The sequence below is a fragment of the Chanos chanos genome, chromosome 6 (genome assembly GCF_902362185.1).
Source record: "Chanos chanos chromosome 6, fChaCha1.1, whole genome shotgun sequence".
Taxonomy (NCBI): domain Eukaryota; kingdom Metazoa; phylum Chordata; class Actinopteri; order Gonorynchiformes; family Chanidae; genus Chanos; species Chanos chanos.
In genome coordinates this window covers 44,955,926-44,974,145 of record NC_044500.1, presented here as the reverse complement: position 1 = coordinate 44,974,145, position 18,220 = coordinate 44,955,926, and the positions used below count along the sequence as shown (strand labels likewise).

Sequence of the window (18,220 nt, the reverse complement as noted above, 5' to 3'; positions counted from 1 at the left end):
AAAATTCTCCTTCTCTGATTCACATACAAACTCTCAACAATGGGGGCACACTGAGCCTCACAAAATGAAGGAAGGATGATCATTACAGTAATCTCAGCTACAATCACAGCACTCCTTTACTACAACCTCCATCCATAATAACCAAATCATGTCTGTCATCTGATAATACAACACAATCATTTGACATTATGATCATAACTGGACCATTAAATTTTTGTTCATTTTTGATGGTGACATAACCTGACTGTTGACCCTACACCAGTAAAAACGCTTCCTCCAACCCAGAATCCAGAATAGAGGGGCTGAGTGAATGTGGTGTGGACTCTGTGGAGGAGGCTCATTGTGTCAGAGATGCTGTAGAAGGACAGAGTTCCTGCTCTGTGGTCCACATACACTCCTATTCTGGAGGAACTGGGAACTATGGGGAGCCTAGTATTTCTATTATTGTGCCAGAATGAGTAACTGGAGGGAGAGCAGTGCAGTCTCCAGGACCGATTATTACGTCCAAAACCACACTCACTACCCCCTCCTTTCCTCCTGATGTCTTTATATGACACTGATATAGAAACCCCTTTGTCCCCATTCCACTCAGTCTCCCAGTAACAGCATTCAGACAAACTCTCTCTACACAACACCTGAGACCACCTATCAAATCTCTCTGGATGATCAGGATATGACTGGACTGTGTTACTCCATGTCACCACTCTGTTCCCCTCAGACAGACAGAGCTCTTTATGGGCTGTGTTGGGATCCAGTGTGAGATCACAGGAATCTGGTGGAGTTGAGGAATAATAAAAGACAAATGAACATCGAGACATTTTGAAAATGAAAAGTTCAGTGACTGAAATCAATTTTAAAAAAGTTAACAGAGACATGAATGAGATGTAAAGTTCACTTTACGTTAAATTGATGTTTCATTATATTCAATTCAAATTTTGAAACCAGACACTTTTTTTGTCCAATCTCAGCTTTTTGTCACAATTGTTCCCAGATTCCTTTTTAAATGTAATTTTGGTTCCTTCTCAGGATCATGATAACTACCAAACAGTTCCCTCTCTCTCTCTCTTTTTCTTTCTTTCACTCACACACTAACTCAGTAACACTCAATGAAGTATGAGTGACCTGTCACTTTCAGATAAACCTGTTTTACTATCCCTCTCTTACTCGTTCTGTTTCTTTCCGTCCTTCTTGCTCTTTCATATTGATTATTAAATTCTGCTGCTAATGTAGGAGGATATTAAAAGCCTAACCTCATGATCCTGAGAAGGAATCAAACTTACATTTAAAAAGGAATATGAGAACGACTGTCGGAAGGACAACGGTGCTGGACACAAGTGCGGAGAACTGAAGGTTTTTAATGACAAATAAAACAAACAGAAAGAGGCTCAGCTCAAACAGGGTTAACAGGAGACCAAAGAAAGAGTGCAAATGGGTTAACAGATAGGCAAGCAAACTTTGGAACACGGAACACGAAACACAAGATGGCTCAGTAGACAATGAGAAGGTGTAGACTTCGCACTAACTGATCTGACAGAGGGGTTTATATAGTGAGATGCATAACCGGGAACTAAAGTGAGGGCAGGTGTGCAGAGGGAGAGTGATCAGACCGGTGATTAGTAAACCAGCGACGCTGAGCGTGGAATGGCTGAAACCGGCGAGGGAGGAGGCGAGATTGTAACAACGATTATTTAGGTGATAAAATTAAATTGGATTGGAAAAAAAAGGCTTGTTTCAAAATTTATTGTTATTACCGTTGTTGTTCTAGTTGTTTTTGCTATTATGATTATCATTATTAATTCATGCATTGTCAACGTCGCGGGGGGGGGCGGGTTGCTGGAGCCTATCCCAGCAAATGGCAGGGAAATACCACGGATAGGTTGCTGGTCCATTGCAGGGCAGACACAAAGACAAACACGTTCACACAGGAGGGGGGGCGGAGGGGGGGGCAGTATTCCAAGTATGTGGTTTAGTCAGTAAGCCACATACTTGGAATACCTCCAACTATGTGGACTGTAGGAGGAAACCAGAGCTCCCAGAGGAAACCCATGTAGACACAGGAAGAACATGCAAGCTCCAAATAGAAAGGACCCTGGCCGCGAATCAAACCTGGGACCTTCTTGCTGTGAGGAGACAGGGCTACCCACTGCACCACCATCCCACGTAGAAGTAGTAGTACTAGTAGTAGTAGTAGTAGTTGTTAAGCATTACTGTTTATTAAGCATTACATACCTGTCTTTCAGTCCTCTCTGCTGCCACTGATACTGTTTTATGGTCTTTGTGTTCATCCAACATACACAGATAACACATGAACTGTTGGTCGGTTCGACACCAAAGCTTTATCAGTTCATTATGATGAGGGCAAATCTGGTCTTGTAGTTTTCCAGTAGCATCAGTCACTTTGTGTTTCTTCCCTTTGAACAGTTTTTCATGTTGTTCAAAGTGAGTTTGACAGTAGGAGTCCAGACACACCAGACAGGACTTGATGGCTTTAAGTTTTCTCCCAGTACAAACACCACACTCCACATCTCCAGGTCCAGCATAACAGTGAGCAGGAGGAGCAGCAGCTTGGAGTCTCATCTTCTTCAGTTTCTCCACCATCTCAGCCAGTATAGTGTTTTTACCTAGAGCAGGTCTTGGTGTGAAGGTCTGTCTGCACTGGGGGCAGCTGTAGACTCCCTTCTGATCATCCTGATCCCAGCAGCCCTTAATACAGCCCATACAGTAACTGTGTCCACAAGGAATAGTCACAGGATCCTTCAGGAGATCCAGACAGACTGGACACGCGAACTGGTCCTGAAACTCTGAAATACTGGCCTCTGCCATTTTACTGGTGACACGCTAAGAAATATGAATAGTTGACCAAACGCACACTGATCAGGAGGCTCAGTTCAGCTGTGTTTCTCTTTAAGTGAAAGTATGAGTGACTTCCTGGTTCTGAGTGTCAGTAAAACAGGTTTTTTCTGAAAGTGACTATTCTCTCATCTTTTACTGAGAGTTGTGTGAGTCAGTGAGAATTTTAGAGTTGTTTTATTCAAAATTCCAACATTTCTTTTTACTGTAACTCTTATTCAAGTTTGAGAGTCTGCTGCTCTCTGCTGGAGACAGAGAGACTTACAACAAATACCCTCTGTAGAAGATCACACAAAGACAGACTTAATACATACAGTATTTACACAGATAGTCCTCATTCCAAATTATTCAAACCCCAGTTATATTCATCTTTGTTTTATATTATGTGAATGAAGATAATGTTCCATTCAACGCATAAAGATGATTTAGGGCAAACCTCTAAAGATAATAATTTATGATATACAGATGAGTATGTTATTTGTAGATACTGCTTATAAAACATCTGCTATCTGTACACCACTAACTTTTTTCTGTCACTGGATTCATAAACTCATGCTATAATAATAACTGAAAACAGGCCCTGAATGAGAAGTGAGACTTTAACAGGAGTAAAATCATGTCTTCATGTCTTTGATCACCCCACCATGGAGAAGGAGAAACATCAGGCTAAATGATACACTGCCCACTCTCATTAGTACAATTTACAATTTAGCATTTAGCAGACGCTTTTAGCCAAAGCGACTTACAGTCAGTGCATCAGACAGATTCCTAATACGTCATAAGCATACATCGCTAAAAAGACTGAGTGTCAATTTACTCCATCGTATTGCGCCCTGTAATTCTTAGACAAGGGTTAGGACAAGGGTTTTCTTTTTTTCTTTTTTTTTTAAGGAGGGGGGGTTAGGCTTAGGGGGATAGGTGGGTTCTGAAGAGGTGGGTTTTCAGTTTCTTGCGGAAGATGGTGAGGGATTCCGCAGTCCTAAATGTATGAGGGAGGTCGTTCCACCACCTCGGGGCAATGGCAGAGAAGGTCCCCTCACCGGGTTCCCGAAGTGAGGGGACCGTCAGCTGACCAGAGGTCGTAGAGCGGAGGGTTCTAGTAGTGGTATATGGAGTTATTAGGGACTGAAGGTATGATGGGGCGGAGCCTCTTGTTGCCTGGTAGGCCAGTACCAGTGTCTTGAATTGGATGCGGGCAGCTACCGGAAGCCAGTGGAGCGCAGTAAGGAGTGGAGTGACATGAGAGTGCTTAGGGAGGTTGAAGACCAGGCGTGCAGCAGCATTCTGCACGAGCTGGAGCGGCCTGATGGCACAGGTCGGTAAGCCAGCCAGTAGGACGTTGCAGTAGTCCAGGCGGGAGATGACAAGCGCTTGGACAAGGAGCTGGGTCGCCTGTTGTGTGAGGAATGGGCGGATTCTCCTGATGTTGTATAGGGAGAATCTGCAGGATCGAGTGATTGCCGCGATGTGACCGGAGTAGGTTAACTGGTTGTCGAGGGTTACGCCAAGGTTTTTGGCTGCTGTAGTGGGGAACACCACAGATTCCTCGATGGTGATTGCAGTGTCAATCGTTGGGGAGTTCTTTGCAGGAAAGAACAGAAGCTCAGTTTTCTCCAGGTTGAGTTTGAGGTGGTTAACAGACATCCAGGAGGCAATGTCAGCTAAGCAGGCTGCGATGCGAGGCTGAACCTGAGAGTCAGAGGGGGGGAAGGAGAAGAACAGTTGTGTATCATCAGCGTAGCAGTGGTAAGAGAGACCATGGGCGGAGATAACTTGACCGAGGGATCTGGTGTAGAGAGAGAAGAGGGGTGGACCAAGTACCGAACCTTGTGGGACCCCCGTGTGGAAAGGGTGGGGGGAGGAGACCGATTCCCTCCAAGAGACCTGGTAGGAACGGTCAGACAGATAGGACTTGAACCATGCGAGTGCAGAACCCGCGATGCCCAACCCAGCAAGGGATGAGAGGAGTATCTGATGGCTGACCATGTCAAATGCTGCGGAGAGGTCTAGGAGTATGAGGACAGAGCTGAGAGACTTTGCTCTGGCCAAGTGGAGCTCCTCCGAGACAGCAAGGAGGGCCGTCTCGGTGGAGTGGCCGGCTTTGAATCCAGATTGGTTCTGATCCATGAGATTGTTCTGGCGGAGACTGTTAGTGGAGGCTCTTTTATTGTGAGTCCACTGGCCTTTTAAATGTCATTATGTTTTATGTATCAGATGTGTCTGAGTACTGTTAATCAATGATAAGTATGATGGGTCTGATTCTTTGTCTATTTTAATATGACCTTGTCATATGAAATTCATGTGTGTTTTACAGAGTGTTATGTCCTTGGGCAGCTGTTACGTGAGTTTGATCTGAAAACAAAGAGAGTTTGTATCATGTGACTGTGTGGTTTGATTTGATTGGATGCTATCAGAGTGGATGATGATTTCAAAATTCAACTCTATCGGTCTAGTCTGAACAGTGTTGAAAGATAAGACAATGTGACCATTATTAAATGTGCTGGTGTATCAGAGAGAGCTTTTACTGTCTGTACATATGACTGTAGTCAAATTCACAGCAGTGCTGGAGAAAGAAAGAGAAAAAGTAATCAGCATCATTTCTCTGTCACCTTCACTGTGTTTTATTCTATACATGAGTTCCTTACACACAAGAGTGGAGCAGACCTCCAGAGGTCTCACTGTCTGTTTATGGGAATGACCCATTTCTGATAATGAAGCCATGAGCGATTTTTCATCAAACTCTACAGAATTCATTTACACGTGTGAAACATAAAGGAAATGTAATAAACTCACTGGTTCAGCATACGGCCAAAGAGAAACTCATGAACCAGGAACTTTGGGGACGCAATAGTGATTTGTGAATTAAACTTGGTTTTGCCAACATAGTCGGTTCTTACACAACATTGTTTGCACATTGAAGGTTTCAGTGTGCAGTAGGACCTGGGTGTTGGTAACACAGCACCAACAATTGATCCCCAAAATCAATTTCAAACACCACTGGTGGAAAAAATCTCCCGTCAGTGGAAGTGTGTGACCAGAGATGCCCACGTCTCAGTGCCGGAGAGCAGTGATGGAGGAGCCGCAGACTGGTAGACTGCAAGCTTCAAACAGAGATGATCCTTAAACTCCAACAAGTTGAGGAGAATGTGGCTGCACCATGAGCTTTTCTCCTTTTGATTTCCAGATCAAAATCAGCATCTTCAGATATGACTCCCGTGTCTGTGTGCTTGTGAGAACATTTTAAATGAGTCAGTATGTGGAACTGAGGAGATTCATTGAAGTCAATATGCCTGACTTGACTCTTAGACTTAGTGATGGTATGAACCCTGTATGAACAAACACTGTTAGGACCTGACACTGTGGACTTTACCAATGGTTGTGTTATCAGCACAGAGGAAATTATCCAGAGAGACACTACTGACAGATCTTGCATTAAGTCAGCGTAAAACGAACAGTGGAGTTTACCATGGAGTTCAGAGACCAGTATGAATGTGAGGAGAAAATGGGTTGTAGGGGACATTAGAGATTACAGGGGAGTACAGGCCAGTGGATGCAGGAACATGTGATAGATTTATGTCCCAAAATTCATATGCAAGACAGAGAATTTCGCCTGTTTGAATGTTCTTCAATATGAATGAAAATCCTGAAGCGAGTTGCACAGTAATGTCTAATGTTGAATTACACACAAAGCATGTTCACAGCTTTCTCCTCTTGAGCATAAAATAAGTTTGTTAACTGTAACTGATTTTTGAAGACATGTGGCATACATTGATTAATTACAAGTGCAGTTTGCATACTTCTCTCAGATCGGTTTCACTGATAACCTGCAAAAGTGGACTGAGAGTAAATGTAGTTCAACTGCATTCCAGTCATGGAAGATCAGTCCTCTCATTCTTTTCTCAGGTGTCTCTTTCTCATGTGTTTCAGTAAGAGAAATAGAACATTCTCCATCATTCACTTTAGTTCAGCTGATGATCATCTGGAATTCACCATCCACTCTCTCACCCTCAACAATGTTTTATAGAACATGCTATGCATGGTATGTGTCTATAAGCCTGTTGTTCCTGTTTGTTCTCACCAAAATGTTTAGCGAAAACGTGAACTGTTTTCACCTTAACACAGTGCTGGGTAGAGCACAACATCTTTATGCCCTTCATCAGTTTGTGAAGACAGATCAAGGTGTAGACAGATATTCCATCGACCCAAAGGGAAATTATAATGGCACTTTTATCATGACATTAAAAATGTACATGCAGTGATACTGTATCACACCACCAGGACTTTAATAATAAAACATGGATTTTACATGTCAGATTTTTTTGGAGCAGCCCCTGGAGCACACAGCATCAGTCGACACAGTAAAGAGGATCAGTGAATTAGAAAGAAACTGTGATCTAACCCTGGTGTCACAAACAGGTAACATGTCGTCATTAGCACAGGCAGTGGTCCACAGAAAATTATCTTATCTCGACAAAATTCATCAGAAGTTCAACCAAGAGCATGAGAACAAGATCACACAAGGTTTAAATGCATTTCAATGGCAAACCTTAAGACTGACATTTTGGTCAACACTGATGTCCTCTGGCAAAAGGGACAAGGTGATTAAAAACACTGAAAGAGAAGATACGAACCGTAAAAAATAAAACCAGTATGGAAATAGATACAACTGCTGCTGCTCACTCTGCTTTTCACAGAAGAAACCTCACTGTCTAAATCCTTCAGTCCTAACCCTGATCAAACAGCCCACATGCTCTGGTTCTCTGCTCTTTGGTTGAGGTTATGCTGTCTGCAAAGCAAACTTTTCCTAGTTGGTGTTTTTAAAAAGAAATTCCTCTGACTCTAAACCATGACCAGCTATGGCATTTGTGTTATCTTATAACATGACTCAGATAGTTAGAGAGTTCTTCTGTCAAGTAACGACTTAAGGCCATCACAAAACATCTGCATATATCCCGACACCAGTCTGCTGTAAGTCCTGTGTTCTGTTTTGGTAACTTTGGATGTCTCCTGTGGGGAAAACCTGGACTTACAGAACATACATCTAATTATTACTTATGACTGTAAGGACAACTGACAGTTACACAATTATTGACATAAAAAACTGTCATAACAGAGTTATAATAACTGTGTCATATCAGACCAGCTGAATGCGACTGACAGGTTTCATTTTACATCTCCTTCACTTTTCCTCAGAAACGTTCAGTCTGATCTGTAGGTTAAGAACTACAGCACAGATCTCTCAGCACAAGATTAAAACATTACAGCATACTCAAGAGTCTCTTCTGACTTCACTTTATTTCTGTTTCTATATGAAAAAAAAACACACTGTTCATAGTCATTCCTTGGTTTGATTGCAGAAAAAAAGAAAACAACAACAGCAAAACAATCATTTTAATTTTTTATCCTGTTTTCTTATCTTAAAAGCAGAAGTAACCATAGAGATAAAGATTCATAACATTTTACAACAAAGATATACACTGATGATATTTTACAAATCTGCACTCTGACATATACATGACATATATGTATTATCATAAGACATATATGTATATAGTTATTTAATAAAAAAGTAAAAAAAAAGTAAAAAAGTAATGATCCACAGCTCATAAACATTCTAATTCAGGACAGTAAAAACGCTGGACAACATCTTTCTCTGAACAGAATAAAAACTCAGCATTGGGAGCAGACAGAGCGTCACAAAGTGGTTTAAACAGGACAAAATCAACATAATCATTAAGAGAAACCTCCCAGCCAACACTTCAGAGATCTCACCAGAAAACAGAAGAGAAGAATGTAGAGAAGAATCAGGGGATGATCGTTAGAGAAATCTCAGCTACAATCACAGCACTCCTTCACTACAACCTCCATCCATAATAACCAAATCACGGTTTGTCGTCTGATAATATAACACAATCATTGGACATTATGGCCATAACCATATCATTCTGTTTGACTCATTTTGGATTATGACATAACCTCACCTTTGATCTGACCCAAAACCCAGGATAGAGGGGCTGAGTGAATGTGGTGTGGACTCTGTGGAGAGGGGTCATTTTGTCAGAGACACTGTAGAAGGACAGAGTTCCTGCCCTGTGGTCCACACACACTCCTATTCTGGAGGAACTGGGGACTGTTTGGAGTTCAGTTTCTGCATTATTGTGTCTAAATACAAGTGTTCTTTTACCACTCTTATAATCATAATTACAAAACAAACCCCAAGACTGATCATTAAGCCCAAACCCACACTCATTACCTCGTCCTTTCCTGCTGATGTCTTTATATGACACGGCTATACCTTCATCATACCCACTCCACTCAACCTCCCAGTAACAGCGTGCAGACACACTCTCTCTACACAACACCTGGAGATATGTGTCAAATCTGTCTGGATGATCAGGATATGACTGGAACTGCCAAACATTGCTCACACTTCTGTTCTCCTCAGACAGACAGAGATATTCGTGTGCTGTGTTGGGATCCAGCTTGAGCTCACAAGAATCTGTGAGAATTGAAGAACAAAAAAATCAAATCAATTAAAATTTGACATGAATAGGATATCTTTTTTTTTATTAATGTTATGCACCCCTGCACTTTTGGTGTACTGTTTGTGTGTTTTGTTTTTGTTTATTCTCTCTCTCTGGTGTGTGGGTATGGGATCCTGCAGGTAGTCTTTGCTGGGGGATTTCTGGTTCAGACCTCTAGTTACTGAACCCATTTTCTATGTTTGGACAGTGAGTAGACCTCAGAACAGTAGACCATCATTCACATTAAATATTCTGTTTATCTTACACTTCACTTAACTTCAGTCCACTGTTATTTCAAGAATACTATACTTCTTTGCTTTGTGTGTGTGTGTGTGTGTGTGTGTGAGAGAGAGAGAGAGAGAGAGAGAGAGAGAGAGATTGCTGCTAATAATTTTGACTGATTCTCTCTGTTGGAGACTGATAGAATTGCCATAGTTTAGAAGTAGTGTTGTATTTGTAGCCAATAGCTTTTCAGTAGTGAATCTTGTTTTATCATGTAGAGGGCTAGGATTGAGAAATACCTCATTTAAATGATTTGAAGTGCACACACAGTTTTCTAAGCACAGTCTTTGACAGAAGGAGACAGAGGGAAAGAAAGTGAGTGAAGAGAGAGAGAGAGAGAGAGAGAGAGAGACTCACATTTTAAAAATTCTTCTCTCAGAGGAATATTTGTCTCTGTCATTGGAAAAACAAAAGAAATGCAGCTGTTAACAGATAACGGACCATAAAGATATTTTCCTTTTCTGCTGTGGTTTCATCTTCATACAATGAAAGTTTTTGAACACAAGGCTTATTTGTCATTTTTCAGAGAAGAGATACATAGAACATGTATCTGTGTGTGTGTATGTGTTCTTAAATTGTAAGATATCCTCTCTGGTTTAGGGTTCAGGGCAAGGACTGATCTTGATGTTTTTCACTTCCAAATTATTAATTGATTAATTATGGACTGATTATTAACCTGTGCAAAATGGAACTGATTTGAGTTTCCATTCATCAAAATTTCAGTAACAGTATATAAATCCCCAACCTTTACTGTAAAGTCTTCCAAACTCCTTTTTACAGAAATCCTCCAGTTGCTCTTTCAGCTGAGAGACAGATTTTCTTACATCCTCAAAAGAGAGGTGTGGACAGACAGTGATGCTGGGTAAGTCTTCAGATCCAGGAGGGGAACAGAGAGAGGAGAAACTCTACATATAAAAGCATAAGAATTAATTCTTCACTTTTAATATGTTTAGTGTATTCCCCAAAACTCAACACCAAATATAAGCAGTGTAAATAGACACAGAGAACACCAAGTAAGAACAGAACTAAAAAAGCTAACTAGAAATCCTGGTGGAAAAATGATGTAACTGTGCTTTGCCCACTGTGACTGAAATTACACACTGCTAAAGATGGAGCACATAAATGTGCATTCAGAACAGAGATTATGTATAAAATTACAATTACAATTACAAAATTCCACCTGTAAAACATATGAAAGTTTAATTTACATTACACCAAATAAAAAAAGGAGTGGAAAGCTATTTTAATCTGAAGATTAATCTGGCATTTCAGAGCTGGTCTGTTTTGTTTTTTTCTATTAAAACTGTTTTAAAACTATATTAAAGTGACAATACTCCATTATGAGAGACATGTGTCAGATGTCTAATCTCATCCTGATCACATACTGTGTTATGTGTCTTGGGTTCAGATATAATAAAAAGACAAGACACGTTCTGTACACACACACATACACAAATATAGACAAGTCTTTATATAGCTCATATGCATTTTACTAAAGCAATCAAACAGTGTTACACTGAAGATATATACACATACACACACACACGCACACACACTCATGCATTTTTACCAAACTAATCAAGCTTATACACATTTTACTGAGGAGAAGTCAAGTGCTCTTATATTTGGTATCATTTTGTCCTCCACTGTTACCTGGAGGAAATGGATGTGATCCTCTGTGTGTGAAAGCTGCTCCAGTTCAGTGTCTCTCCTCCTCAGATCAGAAATCTCCTGCTCCAGTCGCTCCAGGACTCCTTCAATCCGACTCGATTCACTCTTCTCCTGATCTCTGATCAGCTCTGTCACCTCACGGCACCTTCTCTCAATGGAACAGATCAGCTCAGTAAAGATCCTCTCACTGTCCTCCACTGCTGCCTGTGCAGAGCGCTGTTAGAGGACACACACACACACACACATACACACAGAGGTGGGGGGTCCATTACAATCACACACTTCACTCAGCTCTTAGTCAGCCAGTCTGTTCCCTACACTGTGACTCAGTGGGATTGGACAGTAGCCAAACACTGGACTCCTCACTGACTGACTGGAGGAGAGCCCTGACTGAGCCCTCAAATGACTCCTCCAGCAACCAGCTCTTGTCCTCTCCCCTGTTCAACACTCACCCTCAGAGACTCCACAGCCTGTCTCCGCTCCTGCACCTCCTTCTCTCTCTCCTGGATTCTCTGCTGGGTTTTCCTCTGAGTATCTCTCAACTGCTTCTGTTACACACAAAAAAGAAATCTGTATTCAAATTAAGTTCTCTGTATAATATGTTATAATACATAACCACTTTACCACTGTAAATTTGTTTATCAATCTTTGCACTCAATCACTGAACTTTTTTTTTTGGGTTGTGGTTCGAAACTTCGGAAAGGTTTTTCTGAGTAGTGTAAATGTAAATGTAATGTAATGTAAATATTGAGCAGTTTCTGCTGTAATTTTACGACAAATTAAACGGTGTTTGTTTTACTGAATCCAGATGACAGTTGTCAGTGGTCAGTATTTACACACATTCTCACTGTAAGAGAAGTGCCTGTACATACCTGTCTTTCAGTCCTCTCTGCTGCCACTAATACGGTTTTATGTTTTTTGTGTTTATCCAGCTTACAAAGATAACACATGAACTGTTGGTCAGTTTGACACCAGAGCTCTATAGTTTCGTCATGATGAGGGCAAATCTGGTCTTGTAGTTTTGTAGTAGCACCAGTCACATTGTGCCTCTTCCCTTTAAAAAGTTCTTCATGACGTTCAAAGTGAGTTTGACAGTAGGAGTCCCGACAGACCAGACAGGACTTGATGGCTTTGAGTTTTCTCCCAGTACAAACACCACACTCCACATCTCCAGGTCCAGCATAACAGTGAGCAGGAGGAGCAGCAGCTTGGAGTCTCATCTTCTTCAGTTTCTCCACCATTTCAGCCAATATGGTGTTTTTACCAAGGGCAGGTCTTGGTGTGAAGGTCTGTCTGCACTGGGGGCAGCTGTAGACTCCCTTCTGATCATCCTGATCCCAGTAGTCCTTAATACAGCCCATACAGTAACTGTGTCCACAGGGAATAGTAACAGGATCCTTAAGAAGATCTGGACAGACTAGACACTTGAACTGGTCATGAAACTCTGAAATACCGGCCTCTGCCATTTTACTGTTCACGCACTCAGAAATACAAAAACACTCTGATCAGGAAGCTATGATCAGTTTTGTTACATTGCAAGTGAAAGTATAAGCTACTTCCTGATTCTCTGTGAGAAAAACTTTATTTTAAGGTGTTTGCATAATACATACAGATAGGGATAAGCGATGAGGGTGTGATAGAGGGATTTAGCAAGCAAGAGAGATTGAGAGAGAGAGATTTGTTCAAAACCACACCTGTTTACGTCTAACAAAAGTAAACAGTATGTGTATAGTGGTTGTAGTATCAGTGTGAAACTCTGCTGCCTCCTGCTGCATTTGCGACAAATCTCCATTACATTTATTTAGCAGTTTTGTGCAGTTTAGAACAGAAAAACCACATAAACCTGCATAGGCTTGCAGAGACAATATTGGATTTTTCTTAATGTTGATAAGTTTAGAGCAGCATCAAATACACACACAGCCAAATACCCACAACTCCCTTTCAAGGAACTGTACTGGACTGAGAGCAGTGAGCGAATAAGGTGATAATTACAGCATGTTTGTATGTGAAAACTGATCACATGCATGTGGTAAAGTGACACTGAGGATAGTGAGTCAGGGTCAGTGCTGGGGCCAGAGTTAAGCCTCTCTTAGATTAGGGTGAAGGTGAACTTTACGAAGTGAAGCAAACCATGTTGCTCTTAGTGTTTGAGAACCGTGCTCTTGCTCTTTCTGTCATCACTCAAATGACAGCTACATCGCCACACTAGTTCTAATGAACAAATGACTTGAAAAAAGATTCGTTCATTTTACTGAACGAGATTCAAAGAACTGAGTTAGTAAAAAGATACGAACTTCCCATTACTATTAATAGCTCTCGTTCTCTACTACAACAATACACTACAATATCGCTAATAGGATTGGCTTTGATGTTTCTTGCTAACGTATAAGAGACTGTCGCTATATCTGGTTGTAAGAAGCGCCAAAGCTCCGTCAACTAGATGTGCATGTAGGCTAAGTGAGGAAGACACAACCCGTATATGCTGAGTTTTCAGTTCTGTTCACCGTATCAATAAAGGATCACGCAGAGGATATCTTCGGATACAGTCGATTTTATTTCTCTCTTTCTATCCCATACTTACATGCAGCACTGAACAATTATCAGTAGTCGTTCCGCTTTTATAGCTGACGTCACAAATAGAACGTATTACACATAATACATGCGCACAACAAAAAGCGTGGTCGTAAACCATGTAATACTGGGAACAAATAATTGTAACAAATTATACCTTACAACCTAACAGACAATATACCAAATATTATAACTGATGAGAGCACATAACAGTATACTAACAGTTCTGTGCACGAAAATACGGGACAAATCGCGTCTCGTATTGATTCAGTAAGGGACAGTGCATTTTATTTTTTAATACGGGCCGAAAACAAGTAATTTCCTAAAGTTTACTGTCTTTTAGTCTTTGCTCTATTACTGTGTAGACCTGTAGTTTTTATTTAAATGTAAATACAGGTCTTACTGTATGTACAGATCATATATGTTAATAAACCATTCGGTTGTAAGCATTAAACAGCCCTCTGTTTGTTTGTTTGTTTGTTTTGTATTTTGTTCTGACAATGCTTCAGTTTCCAGTTCAGAATTCTGACGACATTTGCGAGTGCGTCCACAAGCCATTATGACGTCCTACAGAAATAAAGTTACCTATTGGTATTTTTTACAATTAAGTAAATAGCCAGATTATTAGAGGATTTTCTGTCCAAGACTGAGGGCGTGAAGGCCTATTATTTGCATACAATGACAGGTCTTTATGTTCACTAATGAATGTAACTGTCAGGAGCCTTAAAATGAGAGAAGTTTAATTATCATTTTTGTTAGGCTAATTCGCAGTGCACATGATGACTGTCAGCTTTCTCACTACTTTGAAGCCCTTTATGTCAGAGCTGACACTGACAAATGAAATTAAAAGAAACCCTAGCTACCCCCTCAGCAAGCACAATAACGGTAAGACCACATCTCTGACCCCTAAAGACTTAACGCATGGATGTTTCAGTGGAACTTTGAGGCTTAGTCTAAATATCGTATGCCTGTGTGTCTTTAAACTGTTAACATGTTTAACCTATACCACATGTAAAACCTAAGAATTTACAAATAGAAAAAAAAGATTGCCTGTCCATATATTGATCTCTACGTGTTTTTTAAATTAATATTCCGTCATGTCCCACCTGTGTGCTTGTATGTAATATTTAATTTATGCGTGTGTGTGTGTGTGACATTCTCGATTATGCATTTATTTATTCATTTATTATTTTAGAAAAACACTACATGTACAGGCTCATTCTCAAAGGCTGGAACACTGACACCTTGGAGCTGTGCGACCTCTCCGACAAACATCTGGTACGTTTCCTCAGCCAAAGCAAAACTCAGCATAGACTATTACACACAGCGCAAACAAATACAGCAAGAGTCAAGACTGTTGAGCCCATCGCTTCTCTCAAACTGATAATAGGCCTAGTCTTAATTTTCAAGGCCTGTGGTTCGCTTTTTATTGTGCAGTAGTTTGAGTGAAACCATGTTGACACGGATGGAGATTCTCTCCCTTTCTCTTGTGTACGAGAAAAAGGAAGAGAATCTCTACACAATGGCAATGTAGGCTATATGTCACCATCAAATCAAGTCAAATTAAATCATGAGTGAAATAGTAGGAGAGGAGGCAGGCGCAGTGTTAGATGACATTAGATGCCTATTTTTAGTAAAATCCCTTGTATATTTCTCAGCCGTTGGAAAGCCAGGGGAAAGTGATGGCGACCTGGCTTGGCATTAACTATCTGGATCGTAAATACCGCACCGTAGTTTACGATGAAAATGTGAACCCCTAATTTAATTTTGTATGAGATCTTTTTTTTTCTGTTAGCCTACTGTGCCATACGACAATAGCATGACCTCAGTATCAAAAGCAGTTTTCACGCAGTTTCATGAATTTCACGTTATGCCGTTGTTCACTTATGAAAGTGGTTAAACTTGATCCTTAGTGCTCAACTGAATGTAAGGGTGTATTGCTATTAGGAGTTTTATGCTGCAAAAGGTGGTGAATTACAGTATGTAAATATGTATGGAAATGTATGTATGTAAATATCAGGTTTGTCTATCCCAGAGTCAAATAACAAGAATTAAGAGCTGCAGTGTTTTTGGTTGTCTGTTTGGTTTTTTTCCCTGAAATGTACTAAAGGCGATGGCCTTGAACTCATTCGATGGATTTTCGTCTTTTGAAAGCGATAAATGGGTAGAAACGATGTTTCTTGTTGCAAAGCCAAATGTGTCATTGCCAGTTTGCCAGAAACAGCAAATTTCGAAGCGGCAGTAGGCTATGTCGTAAATGTGGTAAAAGGTATCAGTGAAGCCAGCTAAAGCCAGGTTCAAACTACACAGTACTACACTACATGGTGTGTAAAAATTTTAAAGTTGTGGAACCGCTCAAATTACACAACATTATTTCATGTAATGTGATGTCTGTCTTGTCGACATTGTGGTGCACACACTACACAGCTGAGCACAGACAAGGTTCGCAGATTACAATATCTGTCATCTGGGAGGGATCCCCGGCAGTATTTTATCTCTGTACTCACGAAACAACACGCGCGAAGTGAAAACACACGAAAGTGTTTATTTTCTTGCAACTTTGTCAAAACGGAGCCAGACAAGGGGGTAACTCGTGGTAGACGCTTTGCTTACACCATCTCTGTTTTTGCCAACAATGGCGGGGAAATAGATGCCGTCAAGCATCGATTTCAACATATTACGGGACAAGTAACGTCAAATGAATGTTTAACTAAACACAGGGGGGTTTGGTTGCGGTATTACCGCAAACCACAAGGTCAGCATTCTTCGAATAGGCTACCGCGGTAAGGAAATTTCTGTAGGCCTACCGCAGCAGCCCTTCTATAGATTTACATGAGTGTTTGACAATACCTTTGGATCTATATGAGTGTTTAAGAATATCCTTGGATCTATATGAATGTTTGAGAATGTCTTTGGATCTATATGAGTGTTTGAGAATACCTTTGGATCTATAGGACTGTTTGAAAATACTTTTGGATCTATATGAGTGTTTGACAATACCTTTGGATCTATATGAGTGTTTAAGAATATCCTTGGATATATATGAGTGTTTAAGAATGTCCTTGGATCTATATGAGTGTTTAAGAATATCCTTGGATCTATATGAGTGTTTGAGAATGTCTTTGGATCTATATGAGTGTTTGAGAATACTTTGAATCTATATGAGTGTTTGAGAATACCTTTGGATCTATAGGACTGAGAATACTTTTGGATCTATATGAGTGTTTGAGAATACCTTTGGATCTATGAGTGTTTGAGAATGTCATATAAGTCTTATATGTCTAATAAGGTCAGTAATTATCCTGCAAAAATTACACTGCTTTTATGCAGGCTACTATTTGACTTATTCTTACAGATTATGTATCTCAATTTAGCCTAGATGGTACGGTGGTTTACTCTCAGACATTCAGAGAACATTTGAAGAGGTTGGAAACTGTACTTCTGAAAGTAAAGGGCCTTATATGACACTTTTTCTTGCAGGAGGTCACATTTTTGTAGTGGTTATGGGGTTTCTGCAGATGGCATTGAAACAGAACTGAGTTCTGTGGAAAGTTTCCAGACCTGTTCAGGAATTAGGTCCTTCTCAGATTTCTCTGATCACTACACAGTAGAGCCTGGCCAATAAATGACAAAAAAGAAAGGGAGAGATGGAAGATGGATCCTTCAGCCATGTTATGAGTGCTGTCACTGCGTAGTTTGTTGTCAATCTAACATCAAAATTACCTTTAACATTAAGGTGGTTGAGTGTAGGCTAAGCTGCTGACAAACTTGATTGTAGGTTTATTTATGAAACAGTGTGGCCGCTCTAGTGAGTAAACAAACACGGTTCCTATCTCTCTCGTCACTACAATAAAATTCTCTGGCAATATCGCTTACAGCAGCTTATAGCACTGTCCATTGCTAAATTAGGTTACCCACAAAGCTAGCTAATGCCACGTTTAGCTTATTCTGACTAAATGAAGCAATGATAAATATATCTGCAACTCACATGTCCCTAGTTACAGTTGGTGCATTGGAAATTATTAAATCAGAGGGACCACTTAAATAAACGTGAGCAGAACAAGTATCTAACACGACTCGATGGCCAAACAAAGTTATCTAACTTGTCTTTCAAACGTGTGGTGTGAAATCCAAAAGTCACAAGTTCTCGTTGCAGACAAGTCATGTAGTATTAGATGCATTCAACAGCGGCATTTACTCTGGTCACTGTATCAGTTTACTGCATAGTTTAAGATGGCATGTTTTAGATGGTGCCAAATGGTGGCTGAAAAATGGTTTCTCATAGCTTGCATTGGATAGAATTAAAAGAGTGGTAAAGGGAT

The 18,220-nt window shown here is 40.5% G+C and overlaps 2 protein-coding genes across 2 annotated transcripts; both read right to left on the bottom strand.

The window, feature by feature from the left end:
• Nucleotides 1–218: 218 nt before the first annotated feature.
• Nucleotides 219–2,829, bottom strand: LOC115815448 (tripartite motif-containing protein 16-like). The gene is made up of 2 exons (XM_030778404.1): nt 2,230–2,829; nt 219–764 (listed from the first exon to the last, which is right to left on the bottom strand). Exons 1-2 carry the CDS (start codon nt 2,821–2,823, stop codon nt 219–221), a joined length of 1,140 nt encoding a protein of 379 aa, XP_030634264.1. The 5' UTR covers nt 2,824–2,829.
• A 7,423-nt stretch (nt 2,830–10,252) lies between these two features.
• On the bottom strand, nt 10,253–12,793 carry LOC115814605 (E3 ubiquitin/ISG15 ligase TRIM25-like). Its single transcript, XM_030777503.1, has 5 exons — nt 12,200–12,793; nt 11,780–11,875; nt 11,310–11,543; nt 10,402–10,561; nt 10,253–10,290 (listed from the first exon to the last, which is right to left on the bottom strand). Exons 1-5 carry the CDS (start codon nt 12,791–12,793, stop codon nt 10,253–10,255), a joined length of 1,122 nt encoding a protein of 373 aa, XP_030633363.1.
• Nucleotides 12,794–18,220: the final 5,427 nt, after the last annotated feature.